Consider the following 21,724-nt stretch of genomic DNA (forward strand, 5'->3'; position numbering starts at 1 on the left):
CTTGGTGGAAGGGTAAGTCAGGGACAGAAGATTGCAAAGAGGGCAAGAAATAAATCTATTAAATTACAAAGACTTAGGAATTATTTGTTATAGCAACTAGCCCTGCCCTGACAGATACATTCTGACTTATTCAAAGTATATTACTCAACTTTTTTAGTTAGTAAGCTATTCTTTCACAATATAAATGCTTCCAAACAAATTCAGACCATAATATATTCTTACTGTAGCATGTAAGAAAAAAAATGAACTTTGGAATAAAGAAAAGAGATTACTGAATATCCTTTCAATAGAGTGCTGGAGAATTATCTAATTCCATTAGGACTCTGCAACTGTCATTGTTTTTGAACTATGTGACAGCTCTTCAAGTTGCAGATAACTGATAGTACAACACTAATTCTCTGGACAAGCAAATTCAATATCCAGTGGAAGGACAATCCTTGCCCTTTGAAAAAAAAGTTAGCCTTGCCTCCATCTATAAATTCATTTCAACCATTCTTGACTCCACATAAATTTATGTCTCTTTGATGTCTCCTCTGAACCAACTGGGGTCAACTGGTTCCTTCATTAATTAATGAGTTGAAAAAAATCTCTAACACATGTTCATGTTACATTGGTATGAGAGTCATGATTGTATCTTCTTTTAAAATTCATCTTTTAACAGTATGAATTATTGATGGTCCCTCAAAAAGTCATTAAATCAAAGTCTTAAAGAATGAGCATTCTGATACAGTGAGAGAGATTAATAGTGAATCCTCTTCAGATCCCAGGCAGTCTTTGGGTAAGTATGACGAAGGTTCTGAAGAATGAAGCCAGTGGCACATATCTGTAATTCCAGCGACTCAGGGGACTGAGATAGAAGGATCACAAGTTTGAAGCCAACCTCAGCAACTCAGTGAGACCCTGTCTCAAAATAAAAAGGCTGCGGATGTAGCCCAGTGGTAAGTTCCCCTGAGTTCAATCCCCAGTACAAAATAAAATAAAGAATGCAAAGGGACAAGGATAATGGAGGAAAAGAACAAAGGAAAGATGGCATGGTTCAACTGAAAACAGACTTTCCAGAATCAGAATTTTTCCTGTGGTTTTCCCCTTCTCCATTTTATTAGTGGATAACCTCCTCTGTGGTTTCCGTGGCTCAGCCCTGAGCAGTCAGACTCTGCACCTAACTCTGTGCATGGCCCATCTGCTGCCCATGTGGCAGGGCTCAGAATCCCAAGGCTTGGTCCTGTGGGATGCACAATACTTTGTCAGGCTCGGGGTAAACAAACACAGGTGGTGGTTCACCCAGTGCCCAGGGCTGATTTCTCATCAAACCTTCTGCAATTGTAAGTTGCTGACATTACTTTTGTGTTTACCCCCAAGGATTCATCAAATCCATCCTGTTCCAAATAGTTGCTAACCCTCTTTCAAGAAAAGCAGCTTGAAAATTCAAATCCCATTACTTCAGAAAGATTTCTGTCCTGTGGGAAAACTTAAGAGATGGAAGGTATAAATCAAAATCTCCTTGGTTGTAAGCACCCTTGCATTTTAAGTTTCTTCCCTTGGTCTTGATAATCTATGCATTTGTAAGCTATTTTTAAAGATTTTTCACATGAACCAAACTGGTACCCTTTGTTAATCACAGATCTGTATTTCGTGCTAACAACAATAACAACAAAAAAAAAGCAGATGGGCTCTGAGTTGGAAAAGCTGAATCCTGTGGTTTATTAATTTTCAAATGCTGAAATGAAATGAACAAGTTCATTGGCTGACTTCAACCTCACCAGATCACTGAGCTTGGCTCTAAGGCTTTAGCATCCTTTCTTGTGGTGTTAATTGGAAATAAAGGAAATTACTTAGTTCCTCTAAGATCTGAATTGTATAAGTGAAGTGAATTCTTTCTCTGATCCAGGCTAAGTAAACCAAATATTATTTGGGAGACTTTTATGAGATTCTTATACAGTGGGCCCACAACATTTCATTAATCACCTTAATTAGTATCATGCAATCTCAAATGACAGGTAAGGACACTGTTTCAACTACTTTCTCAATTTTGTCTTAACACAATGGAAAGCTCTTTAACATCTTTGTTTGTTTACTTTGTATTTTCAAAGAGAATACTTTGTACTTAGTTTTTTTTTCCTTTTCTGAAAATTGTCCCACTTCTCCTAATATTTCTTCTTGTTTAATTGCCAGAAGAGCCTACTAGATATTTTCACATTTCAATAATTCCCCAACTGATCTTACAAGTGCATCCTGATGACAAAGAAATTAGTTCAACAGCACTCTCCGTAGGTGTAATGTACCATATTAATGTTTTTATTAACTGTAGCTGATGAAGAGATTATTTTCTGGCTTAATTCCAAGACTCCTGTTGTAGCTCTCCAAAGAAAAAGCAACTGCTAATTTTCATATAAAAAACGCATTTTTCCAATTCTCTAGTCCAACATAATTTAATTATGAAAATATAGATAAGGGCTTCAGCTTCTAGAAAACATTAAATATGTTATTTCATATAGACCATTAAAAGAAATAAAATCAAGATGCATGTTTTGGAGAAGAGATATTTGGATTTAAATTTCCAGAGAGATTTTCCTGATAAACAAGTCCAAATTTATTTTTAGGAAAACTCTGATACAAAAATCAATATCTAAAAATAAAAATTTTTTAAAAAAGAACCAATATCTAGAGACTGGGGCTGTAGCTCAGTGGCAGAGCACTTGCCTACCATGTGTGAGGCACTGGATTCGATCCTTAGCACCACTTAAAAATAAACAAATAAAATAAAGGTATGCTGTCCATCTATAACCACAAAATATTTTTTTAAGAACCAATGACTAGAAACTCCTACAGGATATGAAGATACAAAAAGAGAAATTTTCTCAAACCAGGACCCTAAAGCACTTCTGCTGTGGCTGGAAGTGAGATACAAAAAGCCAACATGGTTCTCTGAATTAGAGAAGCAATGAGCCAGTGCTAGAGAAAACCAGCTTTAATAAATGCCTCCCTTCTGTTGAGGTGATGCTATGGCTGTTTCCATTCTTTGATAGGAGAGATCAAAGGCCTTGTCTCTACGAAGTCACCTAATTAACCATCTGGGATTTTTTTAACCAGATTTTTTTCTGTCCCTCTGAGAATGAAATCTTCTCATTTTTTCATCTGGACTCAGGCTAAGATAATGAAAGTAGCTGTCTCTACTTCCCAAAATCTGATCATTTCTACAGTATAGAATCTCTCAGAGTCTAAAAAAAAAATCTAAAATGTTAGATTATATTCTGGAAAAATCTAGCCTCAAAATGCTCTCCAACTTGTGCTCCATTTGTGCACAACATGTCAAAATGCATTCTGCTGTCATGTATAACTAATTACAACAAATAAAAAATGCTATCCAAGGTTTATGATTTGAAGCATGTTATAATTAGTGGTTGTCAATGTTAAAAGCACTGTTAGTTGAGTGCTGTTGAGAAAACCAGAGAAAGTTAAAAGCAGGTAAGGTTCTGCTGACTCAGGACACTTAGGCTCTGTGTAGTTATAAGATCGTGAAAAATCCTGAATATCTGATCATTTACCATTTTTTCACAAATCAAACTGGTGTCATCTATGACACCATATCACCCCCCAGGTGGCCATTCAGGAAAGATGCAGTGAAGCATCTCTCCAACCCCCCCACCACCACTGTTAAGAAAATGAACCCAAAGTCATCGGATTTTAGATGTTTCCGGCCCAAAATAGCCACCAGTTGGAAGAGAACCCCTTCTTAACCAATCATCAGCACTCAGTGCTGGGTACTAGGTGCTGTGATGTTCCCAAAAATACAAGGAGCAAAACAAAATAGTGCAGTGAATGGAAGTTAAATAATACTGACAATCACTTCTGGAGGACTCAGTGTGATTTAGGGGTTCCAGGGAAGGCCTCAGCCCCAGATCCGGATGTAGATAGATGAAAAAGGAAAAAGGGCATTCCAAGAAAGAAGAGTTCATGAGAGGGGAAAATGTGGAGCTGGGAATGTCCAGCACAGGTTCTGTTGATAATGACCATGGCCCAATAAAGGCAGAGGTCTGACAACAACTGAGAGAAACAAGGCAGGAAAATATGGAGGTCTTGGCTTATATCAGGAGTATATAAAAGAGAAAAAGATGTTTTAAGAAATACTCTGATCTTTGAACTGCTAAATCCCCAAGTTACCTGATCTATATCTCTGATTCCTTGCTTGAACATTGAATCTCTCCTTTGCTTTCGATGTAGTGTTTTACTTTGTACCCTCAACCCTTTGAATTTCAAAAAGAGCTCTGGCATGCTTGAGCCAGCTGACCATTGCTTCAGAGGCTCATAAAGAACCTGCTGCTATAGTACTGTTATTGTGAACCATGAGAGTCAGGAGTCCCACTGGTCCAAAGGGCATTATTTTAATAACTAAGCCCCATTTCCTTCAGGATCCACACCTGAGGAAGCTGGTCGAATGCTCTGATTTCACCACATTGTGCAGGCCGGTCATTGTGGCCACCACCACACCACAGCAGCACTCAACTATTTTGTGGATTGTCCCCATTCGCATTTGAGACTTCAAATTAACTTTGGGTTCATTTTCTCAAAAGAAAACTTAAGGAGGAGAAGAGGGAACTGGTGGTATTTCACAGCTTGATTTGGGCAAAGGGAAGAGCGTTTGTGTTAATGATCTGAGTTCTGCCTCTGATTTTGGGAATCAATGAATTCCAAGTTCTGTCTGCCTGAGATTCTTGGTGAGAAAGTCCTACCAAAGAGTTATGAAAAATCAAGTGTCAGAGACTGGGATTGTGGCTCAGTGGTAGGGCGCTCGCCTAGCATGTTCAAGGAGCTGGGTTCAATCCTCAGCACCACATAAAAATAAATAAAATAAAGGTATTGTGTCCAACTATAACTTAAAAAAAAAAAAAAGACCAAGTGTCAGGGGTCTGGGGTTGTAGCTCAGTGGTAGAGCACTTGCCTTGCACATGTGAGGCACTGGGTTCAATCCTCAGCACCACATAATAGAATAAATAAATAAAGTTATTAATTCCAACTAAAAATATTTTTTAAAAAAAATCAAGTATCAGCCTTCAAAAAGAAAAATTCAGCAGAACCCACAAAATTATCCATGCCATCAATTCTTTCCTCTTTCCAAACACCATAACATGTTCTGTGTTGAAGGAAAACTGTAATTTGATTATAACCAATATCCTGAAGTGGTCATCAGAAGTCTTATGAACATTAAAATGAAAGAAAGGAATAGAGAGCAGTAAGTCTGTGTATATTTGCCTTGGTTTTCTTTGGGTTTGGCCTGCTCACTCACACACACTTGCTCGTACACTTCCCCTCCCCCTCTCCCCTTCCCCCTTTCTCTCTGCCTCTCAGTCTCTGTCTCTTTCTGACTTTCAGTTCTAACAAACCTCTCTGTTTGTAGTTCTCAGTACACATCTGTGAGCACAGTTGGGAATAAGCAGCAGGAAGGCCATTCATTTTGTGTATCTACCCTATTTATAACCTACCTCATGCTAAAGAGAAGACTTAGAGCTTTGAACAAGAATAGCTACAACACAACAGGATAAAAATAAAGAAATGGAAAACTTATAAAATAGTGTGTTTAAACCCTGAGTTTGTTGAATCTTTTACCACAGATATACTGATGGATTTTCTCCCCTAGAAATCCTCAATTACTACTAGTCTACAAGTAGTAGATGGAAAGATTTATGAAGAAACATTATCTTGGATTTAAAAGGCACCCTTCTCTACAGACCTGGTTTCCCTTGTGGGTTCATCCTCATGAAGCTGTGAGAGGCAATGATAATTATGTCTACTTTCAACTCTGGCACCAGCGTATCTTGCCTAATGTGAAAAAAAGACTTCTGCACCCGAGTCTTCTGCTTCTCCCATTAGAAAAAAAATATAATAATTCAATTCTTTCCAAAGCAAGAGTAAAAGGTGATTGAGGATGTGGCTCAAGTGGTAGCGTGCTCGTCTGGCATGTGTGAGGCACTGGGTTCGATCCTCAGCACCACATAAAAATAAAGATATTGGATAGGATAGAGAGCAGAATTCATCAGACACTAGAATGGCAATATGTAAATCAATGGAAATGTAATTGATGTAACTGATGTGATTCAGCAATCTGTATACGGGGTAAAAATGGGAGTTCATAACCCTTTTGAATCAAACCGTGAAATATGATATATCAAGAAAGATGTAATGTTTTGAACGACCAACAATAAAAAAAAATTACTGAAAAAAATAAATAAATAAAGATATTATGTCCACCTAAAAAAACTAAAAAATAGATATATTTTTTAAAAAAGAAAGAAAGAGTAAAAGGCATTGCCCTCTAATCCAGAAATCTAGATGAGCAGCATCTCCAGGTCAGGAAGGTCAACCAGGCATCTGGCAGATGCCTACCCAAGGAAACTAATATTTTCATCCCCCACACAAATGCTTGGGTACAAACCTCCACAGTTCACTTTGAGGGGTCTATAATGTGATCTGAGAAAATTAAAGCCCGAATATTGACTTAAGTTTGATATTTATGTGACTGGAATTTTTTAAGACGTGCTTATCAAATGATCATTAAAAGCAATGTAAGTCTTTAGTATTAGGGATTCCATTCATAGTATACACAAACACTTCTAAATTTTCTTCTCCTATCCCCTACATGAACAGAAGCTACCTCCCCCACCAAGAGGATAATCAGTATATGTCCTCTAAAACAATTATCCTGCAGGGGTAGAAACCAGCTATCGGTATCTTTTACAGCTCTTCAGGTGAGTCCAACATGCAGCCAAGACTGACAACCACTGGTTTGGAAGCTTTGGCCAGTGAGCCACTTCTCCTTGTGCTAGTAAAACGAGACTAAGGTTCCTTTCCTCCCTCTATTCCACATACATATTTAATTAAGTTAGTCCTGGCAGCCTCTTGAACAACCTTTGAAGTCCCAGTTCAACACATCCAAAATTACGGGCTTGATCTGGAATGCCCCCAAAGCCTCATATGTTTGGGGTGGGGGGGGGCGCGTTTGGGGTCATGAGAGATCTGATGTCATCCGTGGATTACTCCACTGATGGCTGAATGGACTACTGGGAAGCGAAGCCTCATAAGAGGAAATAGGGATTTATCTTCTCTCCAGGCCCTCGGTGCCCTCTCTTCAGTTGCTCAGCTGCCATGGCCTTCCACCACGATGGTCTGTCTCTCCTCAGACCCAAAGCAGTGGAGCTGGCTGACCACGGACTAAATCCTCCGATATTGTGAGCCAAAATAAATTTTTTCTCCTCTAGGTTGTTCTTGTCAGGTATTTTGGTAACAGCAACCAGAAGCTGACTAACACAATATCATACATCAAAATACACTGGCATGTGCGGCAGTGAGGAGTTGTTTCAAACCTCACACTTCCCACTCTCTTTTGGAAAGCCTCTTTTCCTTGCTGCTGCAGCTCATGTTGCACTATGTTAAAGTATTCAGTTTTAGCTACATGTTCAATGTTTTGAACTAATAAGATGGAGAAGAATGAGAAGGAGAATGATGGCATATTCTAGGGTAAGACTCTGATTTCTACAGTCATGTCCCCATTTTGGGTGCAGTTCATTCCACCTTGCTAATAATTCAAAACACATTTATCTTATGTTCTTCTCCCTTTCTGCTTGCTAAATTCTCAGGTAACAAAGCTGATGAATTAATTGCTTGTAGAGTATTAACAAATGATAATACCTTAATGAGTTATCCTACCCAGAAAGCAGTTCTGTAATTTCTCTAAGACTATATTATTGCAATCAAAAGACATATTATTGCAATCCAAACTAAGGCTCTAATATTGGAATGTAGGCACCATGTTAGCACAGGAAGGGTGATGTAAATTAGGGGATCAGGCAATGCACCTCTAAAGTCACACCTCACAGATGGCTTTCCCACTGCACACCCAGCTTCAAAGGGATGACTGACATCCTTGCTGTGAAATTGCTCAGCCACTAACTTCACATCTATGGAACTACTCCCTGCTCCATGGAAATTGATGACATATGGCAGTATGTCACCCTTTCACTATTTCCCTAACATACAGCACTTTGTAGGTACTTGTATTAATCAGCTTTGCATTGCTGTGAGCAAAATACCTGATATAAACAACTTAGAAGAGGAAAGGTTTATTTTGGCTCCCAGTTTTAGAGATTCAGTTGATGATCAGCTGGCTCCAATGCAAAAACATCACAGCAGAAGGGCATGGTAGAGGAAAGCTTCTCAGCTCATGGCATGTGGGAAGCAAAAAGAGAGAGAGAAAGAGAGAGAGAGAGAGAGAGAGAGAGAGAGAGAGAGAGAGAGAGAGAGAGAGAGAGAGAGAGAGAGAGAGAAAGGATCTGGGGAAGAGACAAACCCTTCCAGGGCTTGTCCCCAATGATCTATTTCTTCCAACTAGGTCCCACCCACCCTCAGTAGTCCATGTTGCTGCCAATGGACTAATCCATCAAAATAAGAACCTTCATGATCCAATCACTACCCCAAAGCACCACCTCTGTACACATGAGACTTGGGGAAAATTCCAGATCAAAAACCAAAACAGTGCTTAAGGGATGTCTGGTAAAAAATAAATAAATTAAAAAGGTACACAAATACTCTTCACCCTTCTATTTGTCCATAAATATCTCTAGATAATTAACTGAATATTTATCATTTATCATATAAGACTTCCAGAAAAAAAAATCCATTTCCTTAATCAAGTACCCATTCCAATGTGACAAGTAGGCTTTCTAAAAAAAGTGAAGACAGCTATAAATCTGCACTTAGCTGATGGCTTTTGGAAGTCTTCTCTCTCTAGAACATCAACAAACTCTAAAGTAACCTAAAATTGTCTCTTTTTGAGAAAAACAATGAAATAATGTCATCGTCAAGCTCCCATTCAGAACTAAACTCAAAACCTATTTAAAACACAGGTAATAGTTTAAATAAAAATTGTTTACAGGATAGAGGAGACATGGACAAGTATCTACTACAAGAGAAGAAAACACACAGAACTCACTGATGAAGGTGATTGACACCCACCCCCATCCATTCCATCAATGGTGGTTGGGAAATGGGCATGTGGTCTGATCCCCATCAGTTAGGGGAAAGACAAATTCTACTGGAAAATCCTTAGAAAGACTTTCTCTCCCTTAAGCGAGAAGCACAGTGAAAAGGCAGTTGTCTTCTATCTGGGGACAATGTCTTGTTGGTGTGAAACTGAGCTCTCTGCCTCCAAAGCAAGTATATGTCACAGTGTGGAAAACAGACTTTCAGAGAATTCTAGGCTGTGAATCTACTGCTTACTGCCTTGCTTTAGAAAGCCATCTACATTTTCTACCCTTGTTACTTAACAGGAAGTGAGACTATAATCTATTCAAAGAGTCTGCATTATATTTTTAGTCAATCCCAACTACCCGTCTCAATCTGTTCACTTAAAAATATATATGTGTGTTTAACATTTGCTTTGGTATATCATTCATGTTGTAAAAAATAAATATGGTGATCTATAAATAAAATAATCCATTTAAAAATAGACTGAAGCAGACAGCCTTAAAGTATTATTATAATAAATTAGGATTACTTTTTTAAAAGAGCCTCAGTGTTTGCATTTTTACTGATCCATTTTTAAAATAGATTTAATTTTACAATATTCACAAAAGTATGCACCTTATTAAATAATTTACTGAAATCTGTATTAGTTTCCGTTTGCTGCTGTAACAAACCATAAACTTAGTGACTTAAAACACCACAAATGTATTATCTCACAGTTCTGAAATTCCAAAATCTGAAATAGGTTTCCCAGTTCTAAAACTAATGTTGGCAGCACTGCATTCTTTCTAAGGAGTCTAGAAGAAAATCTGTTTCCTTCCCTTTTCCAGATTCTAATGGCTCCCAGCTTTCCTTGGCTCCTGGCCCCATCACTCCAACATTTGCTTTTGTCATCACATCTCCTTCCGTGACTCTGACTCTCCTTCCTCCATCTTATGAGGACTTGAAGATTACACTGGACCCACTCAGACAATCCAGGATCTTCTTCCCATCCCTGCCTCAAGAATCTTAACTTTATCACATCAGCGCACTCCTTTTGCCATGTACGGTAACATACTCACAGGTTCCAGAGAGCACGACATAGACATCCTAGGAAAGCCATTATTCTAGTACCACAAAATAGGCCACAAATAGGGACCTTATCTGAAAATATTTAGGAAACTGGATCAATTAATATTATCCTAGAAGCTGGTACTGGCCTTTGAGTTAGGAGGTAAAACCTTGCCCCTCCAAGAAAAAGTTGGTGGGACTTAAAAAAAATCTTGAGCCTTAGACACTCCTCAAAATACAATCTTCCCCAGTGGGAAAAAATACCAGGTTGAATTGATTCTTGTTTTGGTTTCCACAAAACCCATAAGGCTAAAAACAGGGTGGAAGAACGAGTTTATTGGGAAAAGAAGAGTAAAAAGTAAGAGACACCTAGGGAAATAGTAAAGTATTATAATAATAAGGGGGAAAAAAAGCCTTAGCACCTGCAGGAATCACTTTTAAAAGCATATCAAGCCACCAATTGGAATCACTAATTTATGAAATGTTAGCTGTGTATAGGGGTTGGAATCCAGAAGCAGGACAGGAGACAACAGAATGATTTGTCCTGAGCTTTAAGCCTACCACATCTTAAAATTTAACTGCTATTAAGTAAAAATTTGAATAACTCAAGTGTTCATCAATAGGTGAACAGATAAAACAAAATGTGGTCTATCCATACAACTAAGTAACACCCAGCTATGACAAGGAACAAATTACTGATCCATACAAAACAGCTGAATCTCAAAGTCACTGTGCTAAGTGAAAGAAGCCAAACACAAAAATCTATATACCATATGATTCCATTTATATAAAATTCTAGAAAATGCAAACTAATCTATAGTGTCAAAAGTAGACTTGGGGCTGAGGGCTAAAGGAGGTGCTGCAGAGGGCATGAGTAATCACTGGGATGAGATAACAGGAACATTCTGCATGTGATTGTGAAGTGGATGTGAGGCTGACAACTGTCAAAACTCATTGACTTGTACCCTTTAGATGGGTGCAGCTTATGGTTTGCAGTATATACCTTGATGATTCCTTAAAAATCTGACTCCTATTCAGTAATAAATTTGTGTTAAAGATCATTATAAGGCCACAACCCATAATCATTGCAACTTCAGACTGAAGCCTCTCTACATTTTTCTTCTTCACAGTTCCTCCAATTACTTACATTTATTCATGGACAGCAAGCCAACTTCATAAGTGAGGAAACTTATTTCCTTGACAACAACCAATGGTAGGTGTCATATGAACTCCCTCCTTCTGTAGGAAGGTAACTCTCTCACTCCCTTCCCTAGCAAAGCACTAGAGTCCTGAAAATTCATCCTTCCATGATAAAAAGACTGTTACAGTATACATGATAGCATCACTTTATGTGTAGATTTTTTTCTTTGTTTTTAACCTGTACTGTAATAAGTTATCTTTGTATTTTGTATTTTTTCCCATTCATTTAAAACCTGTCAGAGTAGGACAGGAGTATTTCATACTAAATATTTGTCCACCTGTTCACAGACCTATGTTCATATTATTTTGTGTTTATTTTATAATATTTTCATACCTCTATAAACTTTTAACAGTTTTATTTGACATATTTTAGAGTCAATATGTATTGCCCAAATCATGCTGCATTTATTCAGAAAACAGTTCAGCAGATATCGTATGAACAGCAATAATACCTTCTGCCTGTCCACTGGACACTAACCCTTCAGTATCCCCTCTCCTTGCAAAGTCTCAGACCCACATTCAAATTTTCACTGAAGTAGCCCCCAAAACAATCATATGATTCTTCAACTTAATGTCTGCCAGGCTGAAGGTATAAACAGGCCCAGCTGTTTAAAAACTAAGAAGGGGATTTTTTTAAAGAGGTAGCTTCTCATCAGGTCAAGAGAGTGGGCCTTACAAAACATTGTGGCACACATCTGTAATCCCAATGACTCAAGAGATTTAGGCAGAAGGATTGCAAGTTCAAGGGCAGCCTCAACAACTTAGCAAGGCCCTAGCAAATTAGCAAGACCCTAACTCTAAATTAAAAAAAAAAAAATAAGGGCAGGGGATGTAGCTCAGTGGTAAAACATCTCTGGGATCAATCCCCAATGCCAAAAAGAAGAGGAGGGAGGAAAGAGACTGACTGTCTCATTCGGAGGTTAATAGTGTCTATTCCTGACCAAAAAAAAAAAAAAAGAATAGACTGGGGAGCTTCCCTGTTGCAGGAAGGGAGTGACAGGCAGGGATACAGTCTGCATTCTCCAAGTGTCTTGTGGAAAACATGAACCATGCATTGGAGAGAGTAAGCTCAGGGATATCTGGACTCTCAGCTGGTGAGAGGAGACTGTGTTGGACAATAAACAGAAAAGCTGTAGGACAACCCCAATGCTCACATTCTGGCAGAGGAAGAATGTCTCCTGAGGAAAAAATTCTGAAAGGACAGAAGATGACAAAACACATTTGCTTTCTGACTCCCATGCATTTGTGCTCTTGCTCAACATTGGTTGCGCGCTTTTCCTCCCTACTTGCAAGTCTTCCTAAAATGCTTGCAGCTGAGAAGGAAAAAATGGGATTCCTTCCCAAAATCAGATAACTGTTCTCATCAGGGACAGTTGGAATCTGCTATTTATAAACATAAATTTCTTAAAGAAATAACTGACTTTTCCCCCCAAATGAACTACTCATAAACAGAAAAATTATTTTGCTCCATGACAGATGCCAAAGATAGAAAGTTGTCACCTTAGAACAGTAAAGGAAGAAGAAGGAAGGAGAGGGAAATACATGACTCTTACCCAGGCCTTGATTCTGCTGTTCCCACTCAATGGCATCGGGCACCTGGTAGGTGGCTCCCTCCAAAGGGTCCATGTTTCCCTGCTCTAAGCCGGGTTCCTGGGATGTGATGCCAGGGAGAGTGAAACTCGGCACCTCAGAGTCGCCATCAAAGCTCTCATCCAGGGAGTCTGCATCTTTATCCTCCTCATCCTCTTCCTCATCTTCCTCTTCTTCCTCTTCATCTTCTTCATCCTCTTCATCGTCATCTTCTTCTCCCTCTGGGCAAAATAGAAATCAAAGGGAAACATGAAAATATACAATGAGCACGTTCTCAAAACACACAGATCTTTTCAGCTGATCCAAACACTACCCAAAACTCACACTGAGTCTTTGAATACCAATTTTTATAGCCAGTCAGATGATGTGAGCTTTGCAGGATTATGCACCCACCATATACCTTTTATTTTATTTCACTGTAGTACTGGGGATTGAACTGCTTGGTGCATGCTAGGCTAGTGCTCTACCACTGAGCTATATCCCCAACCCTATACACCACACATTTTTTAAAAACCATATTATGTCAGATAAATATCATGCATCATGCTTACTGAGAATCAAAGTTCAGGTACTATTAGTTGTTATTGAAGTAATTTATATTTACAGGGGTAAGAAACATCCCATTTCTGTGTTCCAGAGGTCATGAAAGGTGTATGTTAGAAATTAACACAGAAATACCAACAGAACTTAAAAAACAGTTGCTCTCAAAATATTAAAGAGGTGAATTCATTATATTGGCATTTCCTTCTATTCTTTCACATCAGAGAACATATCTCACAACAATGTAAAGTGAGAGAGGCACCAAAATCCGCTCTTGGGTCCTATTCTCCCTGAGGAGGAGTAACCCAAGAAAACAACTGCATCCACATTCTCAATCCCACTCTACAGGAAACTGGGAAACAGGATATGTACCAAGGAGAGTCAGAAAAGCAATATGTGGAAAAAATTGTCATTATCACCATCATCAGAGTTAACATCTATAACTTGTCATTTTCAGTGCTTCAAGTTAAATGGGTTTAAGGAATATAAGATCACAAATTTATATTGTTTTACCTATTTCAATTTTCTAGGAATACTCCAACTCCCCCAACCATGGATGCATCCCAAAGCTCAGAGAGTTCACTGAAGGCCTTTCTTTCCATCTCTTCCATTAGGGGTCCACACAGTGGTTACTCAACAGGGAACAGGGAGCAGAAACAACCAAAGCAACTCAAGAATTCTGAGACTTTCTTTTGTTCCCAAACAACCTTCTTCACACATACCCATCATCCTGTATCATTTAGAGGTTTTGTGACTTTTAAAAAATATTAGCTCCTGTCAGGGGTTTAGACCAGGGTTAGAGTACTTGCCTAGCATGTGCAAGGCTTTGAGTTTAATCCCCAGAAATGCAAAAAAGAAAAAAACAATAACTCTTGTCTTTTTTTATTCTTATAGGGCCTTTAATGTTGTAGGATTTAATAACTGTCACTATTCCAAAAATTAAACATATTTTTACTGTGCACCTAATGGGTGCTATTCCAGGAATGATGAATAAAGCAATAAAGTTTCTAACTTCACAGAGTTCATATGCCACTCGGGGAGACATACAGCAAACAAGTAGATACAAATAAACTGTCAAGAAAAAAGAAAATGCCAGGTGCTCTTATTTTTAGATGGACAGATTAAGGAAAACTTTTCTGATAAAGTAAAATTCGAACAGAGACCATACCAAAATAATAAATTCTCTTGTTTAATTGAGGTCAATGTCTACATGGAAAGTATTCACAGCAGATGAACAGCAAGAACAAAAGTCTTGTGGCAAATATGCATAGCAAGGAAGACTGAACTGGGGACAGGGACAGACAGAATATGGAAATGCAATAAGAGGGAATACGTATGGATCAGATCTAAATTATACGTTTTAAAAATGACTCTGACTACAAGGTGGAGAATTATCCATATCAGAGCAAGAGACAGAGCAGTAAGACCCATTAGGAGGAGGTTAGGAGGTTAGTGTGAGCTGCCATCTCCTGCTTAACACTTAGGGAGCAGGTGATGGTTCTCGCACTAGGGTACAGTCCAGGAAGGGATTCAAAGTGGTCAGACCTAGAATGTAATTTGAAGGTGGAGCCCTGCTGATAATTATAATGTGAAGTGCACATTTCTGAAAATGGAAATTAAAGAATAATAAGAAAGATCAAGAATTTTTATTTGAGATAGATTGTGCAATGGCCATGCCTATGATATCCACATGGAATGCTGGAAGTCATTGAGAAAGTCACAGCTAAAGATAAAGTTTGGAAGTCAATAAGTCACATATAATATCTCAAGTCTTGAGACTGGTTGAAATCATCAAGAGGGAAAGTGTGGACAGAAAGGGCAGTAGTCCTGCCCAAGCTCTGGGCAATCTACCAGTTAGAGGTTAGCCAGTCAAGGGGGATTCCACAAAGGAGTCAAAGAAATGACCACAAACATAGGAGAAAAACCAAGAAGAGTGTCATGTGCAGTAAGGTAAAAGAATAAAGCATTTCCAAGGGGCTGAATAAGACTGCAAATGTCCCTCTGGCTTTGCCATCAGAAGGGTATTAGTGACTCACCAAAGGTTTCCCCCATGGAAGGATCGGGACAAAAGCCAGGTTGGAGTGGTTCAAAAGAAAACTAGAAATGAACCAAATATAGAAAATTATTTCCAGAAATTTGGCGGAAAAAGAACAGGAATATTAGGGTATACCTGAAGAGAAATATGGGGTAAAAGGTAAGTTTTTTAAAAAAAATAGAAGACACTAGAACTTGATTGTAAGTTGATGGATATGATCCAGTAGAGAAGGGTAATGATGATGCAAGAAAGAGAGGAGAAGAAGCCAGAGCCATATTCTGGGAGACATGGTATCATATAGCAGTGACATCCAGACTGTGGAGCCACATGAACTTATTGTGGCTATAATTTTGGACAAGTTTCTGAATTTGGCTGCACCTCAGCTTCTTCTTGTGTAACAATGGTATTATTCCTATCATTGTCATCCCAGGGCTGTTCTAAGGATTTCACTAGTTAATATAGAAAGTACTTAGAACGAAGCCTAGCATGTAGTGGTCGCTATGTAAGGTTAGCTTCTTTACTCTGACAGGGCACGGGATCCAGGGCACAGGTTGGCACAGATACATCCACCACCACTACAGGAGGAAGGGCAGAGAAAGCAGGCACAGGTGCAGGCAGTGGGTAGATTTGGTGGTAGGAATATGTCCAAGTAATCTTCATATTTCTCATGTTCTCAAACAAGAAACTGGATAGGAAAAGAGAAATGTCAGTGGTTTGCGGTGAAAGGAGAAAGCGCGAAATAGCGTCTTGCAGAATGGGCAAGCAAATTCTCAGGGGAAATGTGGTGAGCCCTATGAGATGTGTCATCATAAATTTAAAGTGAGACCCATTAGGACGGTTGTGGTTTTCCCCAGCCACAATCAGCTGCTTGGGTGTAGACATGGGTGGAGAGTTGAGTAGGCAGAGAGATTTAACCAGCAGCTGGTTTTACTGGAATGGAGAGAGGATAAGAAGGATGCTGATTCTGGAAGAAGTGGTAACTATAAACATAGACCATGGACTTCAACTAAAAAGAAGCTGAGGAGGAGACTGCATAGAGAAAAAGTGATGGGGCAAGAGGATTATAGAGAAAACCATCAGGGATCATCCAAATAATTTGAGGACTCTGCTGATCTTCCTCCCACAGATGAGAATTTACCATAAGCTGAAAAGATCAGTACTTTAATTTTTGAAGCATTATAAAATCACTCTTCGTTTCCTTTCCTTCCCACAAAGCTAAGAAATCAGAAATGATAGAATTAACTGTGACAATTGATAATGATCCTCAAGGTTCACTATTCCCTGACGACTACCACCTGCCAAAGACAACTTCAACTTGTACTTCAACATCTTCAGTTAATTCTTCCTCTTTAAAGTATAGAACTTTAAAGAACAAAAGGGACTGTATCCTTACCACAACTTTTTTATTCCAGAGAAAGGACTGCATTTAAACATACCTAGGCCAACAAGAAGGTCTCTACGTTCAGGATGTAATTTGGAGGACATTGCTGGGCTCAACATGCCTCCTACACCCTCCTGCACTCACCCACCATGGTACAGCCTTCCTTCCTTCCCTGCCCCGAAATGCCCAACAAGAGATAGCTTCCAGTGAGTCCGACAATAAAACCCAGGTGCACTCTCTCCAGTGCTATCTTACTGAGTAACACACAGCTGATACCACTGGACAGTAAGGAAGAACTGATTTACATGGGAGATGAGAAAGGAAAGCCTTGCCTGGTACGATCAAGCTCATCCTTTTGCATGAAGCAACTTAGATTAACTATTTGTACTTAAAATATCGGTAAAAATAACAGAGCACACACAAAGATAGCTGTAAAAAAGGAAGTGTCAAGAAAAATAAATAAAAAGGAAGTGTCAGTAACCATGTCGAAAAATAGGAAGATGAGCCTTATAGGAATCAGATTGCTGTTTTAGTCTACCTTTATTTTTTTTCTGCCAGAAAATATTCTTTTTTTTTTACAATCACTTTGTAGCCATTAAACATCTTTAGTCATATATTACCTTGCTTCAAATACCAATGGAACACTGACTACTATTACAGACCCAAAACACCTTTTCTAATACTAGGAAAATAATGTCTTTTATAGCAGCTTGACCCAAGAAAAGTGGGAAATCATTGAGGAAAGGAAGGATAGTCTTATATTCTGTGGTATTACCAATGACTAGTAAATTGCCTGGCAGTCGTCAGTATTCAAGAAGCATTTGTTGAGTGAATGAATAAATGGATAAAATAAGATATATGCAGTTTTTGTAAAACCCAGCTCTCAGGAAACACAGAGTAACAATTAACAAACAAGCAGTAACACATTACTTTGCAGTTCATGCGACAAAAATGTAAGACCAACAGGTGTAAAACAAACCAGAGTGCTATGTGTTCTTCTTCTGTTCATTGGAACTGAAGAGAAAGGCAGATCTTCCAACGAGTACACCCAAGAGAAACAACATCATAAACACCTCTGAACACAAAGGGCAATGCTATGCCATAAATGTTCAGCAAACAAAATTGTGCCAAAAACAGTAACAAGATCCCTGATCTAAAATTCTAAAACTGAAGGAAGAGATCATTCAAATGACACTGGAAAGTCATAAAGGTTATAGATTAAGTCTTTCTGAATTTCAAAATTTTTAAAAAATAAATCCCCATTTTATCTTTGTTTATCTGAATTTCAAATAAGCACATGGGTAAAGGTAAACATACACACACGTGTGTATGCACACACACACACACACACACACACACGCAAATTATTCCCTACAAAGATGGCACAAGAAAAAATATCGAATGTCTACAAAGAAACATGAAAAACAGATACATCTCGCATACCAACATCAGTTAACAAGGTTCAAAGACTTAAAGTTGTATTTGTCCTGAGAGTCCCTAAAAATGACTGCACCCTGAGAAGGGCAAGTTCAGAGAGTTTAGTGGGAGAAGTTCCTTCCGGTCATGTCACCTGGGATGGGAAGCACATCCTCAGAACTGACATGTCTTTTTCCTAGGTTGACTGGATGCTTATTACTGCATAACACCACACAGTGGAACTGGCATCGTTCAGAGGGCATGATGGCATCTGAGTGGGCAAAATCCTCCCACCAAACTGCACTGTTCTCACACCCAAACACATGACATACGCTGCCCAAGTTCCCTTTTCACTCCTGTTGAACCAGCATCCCCTCAAAAACTCAGGGGGTCCCACTGAATTCAGAATGAACAGTCAGCACTGGCCAAGCTTCATTACCACGGAACCAATGGATTTTCCTGTAGCATCCTCACCAAGATCAAGATCTTGGTGTCTTGATCTTGGTGAGGATGCTACAGGAAAAATCCATTCAACCTGATGCTCTTGCTAGTATGTCCACTGTCAAGAATTCTGATACCTATGGGCTTGGGTTGTGGCTCAGTGGTAGAGCACTCGCCTGGCATGTGCAAGGCCTTGGGTTCAATCCTCAGCACCACATAAAAATAAATAAATAAAAACAAAGGTATTGCGTCCATTTGCAACTAAAAAATAAATATTAGAAAAAAAAGAATTCTGATACCTAGCCAGGTGCAGAGGCACACATCTGTAATCCCAGCACATCTGGAGGCTGAAGCAGGAGGATCACAAGTTCAAAGCCAGCCTCAGTGACTCAGGGAGACTCTAAGTAACTTAGCGAGACCCTGTGTCAAAATAAAAAATAAAAAGGGCCAAAGTATGGCTGAGAGGTACAGCACCCCTGGATGAAATCCCCACTACTAAAAAAAAAAAAAATTCTGACACCTAATTTAATAGTGAAACACCTAATTTAGGTATCAGAATGTTCAGACAGTAGACAGCTCAGCATGCAACAGAGACTACAGAGACTAAAACATGGCTCCATTCCAGATTGTTGTGCTTGCTGTGAACTGAAACAGTTAAAAATGAAAGAGTAAAATATTAAACAGCAATGTCAGGTTCAAGTGCCATGTGGCTAAAGAGGCTTGGTGATATTAAGAGGAATAACCAGAGCTCAAACAGAGAAATGTCCTGCTGCAAGTGACAGGAAGAAAAATGTGTCTAGACTGTACGCTAAGCCAATTTCATCTGCCTGGCCTCTCTCTGACAGAATCTCTTTAAAAGCTGCATCATAACTCACAACAATGCTTTGTGAGTACTTACTGGGGCTTTTCTTCTGAAGAGCTCAAAAGCTTTGCAGGCATTATCCTTCAAATGTACATTGTTAGCTAAACAGGGAACAAGTTTTTGAGCTTTGTTTTACTCACAGGCTACTTAGCTGGTCAAACAACTACCTTGTGTGCTCAAATAATATCATAGTAAATCTTAACATGAGTTTGTTTAAACCCAAGATTTTTGCTTCTCTAGGTCAAACCCATTTTCTTTCTTTCTCCTTCCCTTTTTTTTTTTTTTTTTTTTTTTGGTACCAGGTATCGAACCCAAAGACATTTATTTATTTATTTATTTATTTGTTTGTTTGTTTGTTTGTTTGTTTGTTTATGAGATGGTAGAAATTGCTAAGGCTGCCTTTGAACTGAAGATCCTCCTGCCTCAGCCTCCCAAGCTGCTGAGGTTACAGGCTGCACCAGTGCTTCTGGCACAGGTCCAATTTCTTTATTCCATGTAAACATTTCTGCCTAAGACTAACAAAAACCAAGTTTCAATTTCATTAAGAATAGGTTGCTACAAAATCTATTTTTGGTTTCATAGGCAGGACCTATCTATGGCGTTCAGTTTTCTAACTGCATTTTTATAATGGCTTAGACATTTTTAGATCTCCAAAAGGTAGACAGACAAATAGACAGCATTTCCAGGCTGTTCAAATGTGTCTAAGGCGGCAAGAATCCTTAAAATGTGTCATCCTGACAATGGGAGGAGTAAGATCTAGAACGGTGACACGTGTTTCCCAGGATGCTCCACCTATCCTTGGCTTACAGAACAGCATCTCACCTGTATCCGCACCTTCTTAGAGTGGCAATGATCATTTGAAATGCTCACCGTTTGCTTGTTTATTTATTCATTAGTTTTATGAGTCAAATCTCTCTTTTCAGACCTTTTCCTTCCCTTTCCTACGTTTAAAACTGAACCTAAGGGAAACAATGCATGTGGAAGAATACCCTGAAAAGAAACAGTAGCTTTCTTGGACACAGACTGAGCATGTCCTCGCCTCCGCTCTCCCTCTGAAGGGCCTGACCCTCACACATGCTGGTGGTATTTTTCTAAAAGACCCTGTGCTGGCCCGTGGGAACCCCTATCGCTTTTCTTTCTTCCTTTCTTTCTTTTTAACTTGGTCATCAAACTGAATGCAAAACTAGGGGGGAAAATTAACCTGTTCTGAGGATATGAAGCAACTCTCCAGCAGATGGCTCTCCAGGACCAGAAGGTGCTGAAGAACCACAGAAATTTCAGAACACAAAATGCAATAGTTTACAACGTTAGGCAGACTCAGAACTTACAGAATTCCATACTTTCAAAATCTGAAATGTTCCTGCCAAGTGTATTTACACTTTTATTATGCAATGTTAGAAAAATTCAAGAGAATACATATTTATATGTACATATGAATTTTGAAGCTTAATAACATAAATATTAATATAAATAGCATATACATATGCACTCAACAATATTTATATTATTAATATTCATAATATAATGAACCCTGGAGAACTCAACATTCCATTTAAGAATTAGAATGCAATTAACATTGCTGCATCTCTGTATGTTCCTTTCTTAACTTCCTTCTTCCCTTAAATGTCATTTGAAATTACTGAATATGTTGGGACTCTTCAATTGTAATTCTACTATTGCATTTCTTTATTCTTTTTTTCACCTATTACTTTTAAATTTTTCCCATGCATATTTAAAACTAAATTTAATCACTATCTTACCAGTCATTAAAAATGTTTTTAGAATACTTGAATTTGGATTATTTTAAATAGTCCAGGCTGGCCTTGAATTTGTAATCCTCATGCCTCAGCCTCCCAAGTTGCTGGGATCATAGGTGTGCACCATCACACCCAGCTTAATTTTTTTATTGGCATATAAAATATAAATTAAAAGTTAACAAATCACAAGTGTGTAGCCTAATTAACTACTACAAAGTGAACAGATGAATACATCCACCATCCAGATTTTAAAAGAAACATTCCATTGTCCCAGAAGCCCCCTTCCTACTTCCCTTGCTTTTCCAAATGTAACCATTATCCTGACTTGTAATGCCATAGATTAGATTTCCCAGTGTTTGAAATTTACATAAATGGAACCATACAGTATATGTTTCTTCGTGTCTAGCTTCTTTCATTATAAGAGTCACCCACATTGT

The 21,724-nt window shown here is 38.6% G+C and overlaps 1 protein-coding gene across 3 annotated transcripts in view; it reads right to left on the reverse strand.

The window, feature by feature from the left end:
* The window catches only part of Armh4 (armadillo like helical domain containing 4), a 109,437-nt gene that overhangs the window by 64,366 nt on the left and 23,347 nt on the right, over positions 1–21,724 (reverse strand). For all 3 annotated transcript variants that reach the window (XM_005322741.5, XM_078049960.1, XM_078049961.1), the window contains exon 4: positions 12,819–13,076. In XM_005322741.5, the coding sequence (XP_005322798.2) occupies positions 12,819–13,076 (258 nt within the window). The remainder of the gene's footprint in view (positions 1–12,818; positions 13,077–21,724) is intronic.

Source organism: Ictidomys tridecemlineatus, chromosome 5 (assembly GCF_052094955.1).
Source record: "Ictidomys tridecemlineatus isolate mIctTri1 chromosome 5, mIctTri1.hap1, whole genome shotgun sequence".
Classification (NCBI taxonomy): Eukaryota; Metazoa; Chordata; class Mammalia; order Rodentia; family Sciuridae; genus Ictidomys; species Ictidomys tridecemlineatus.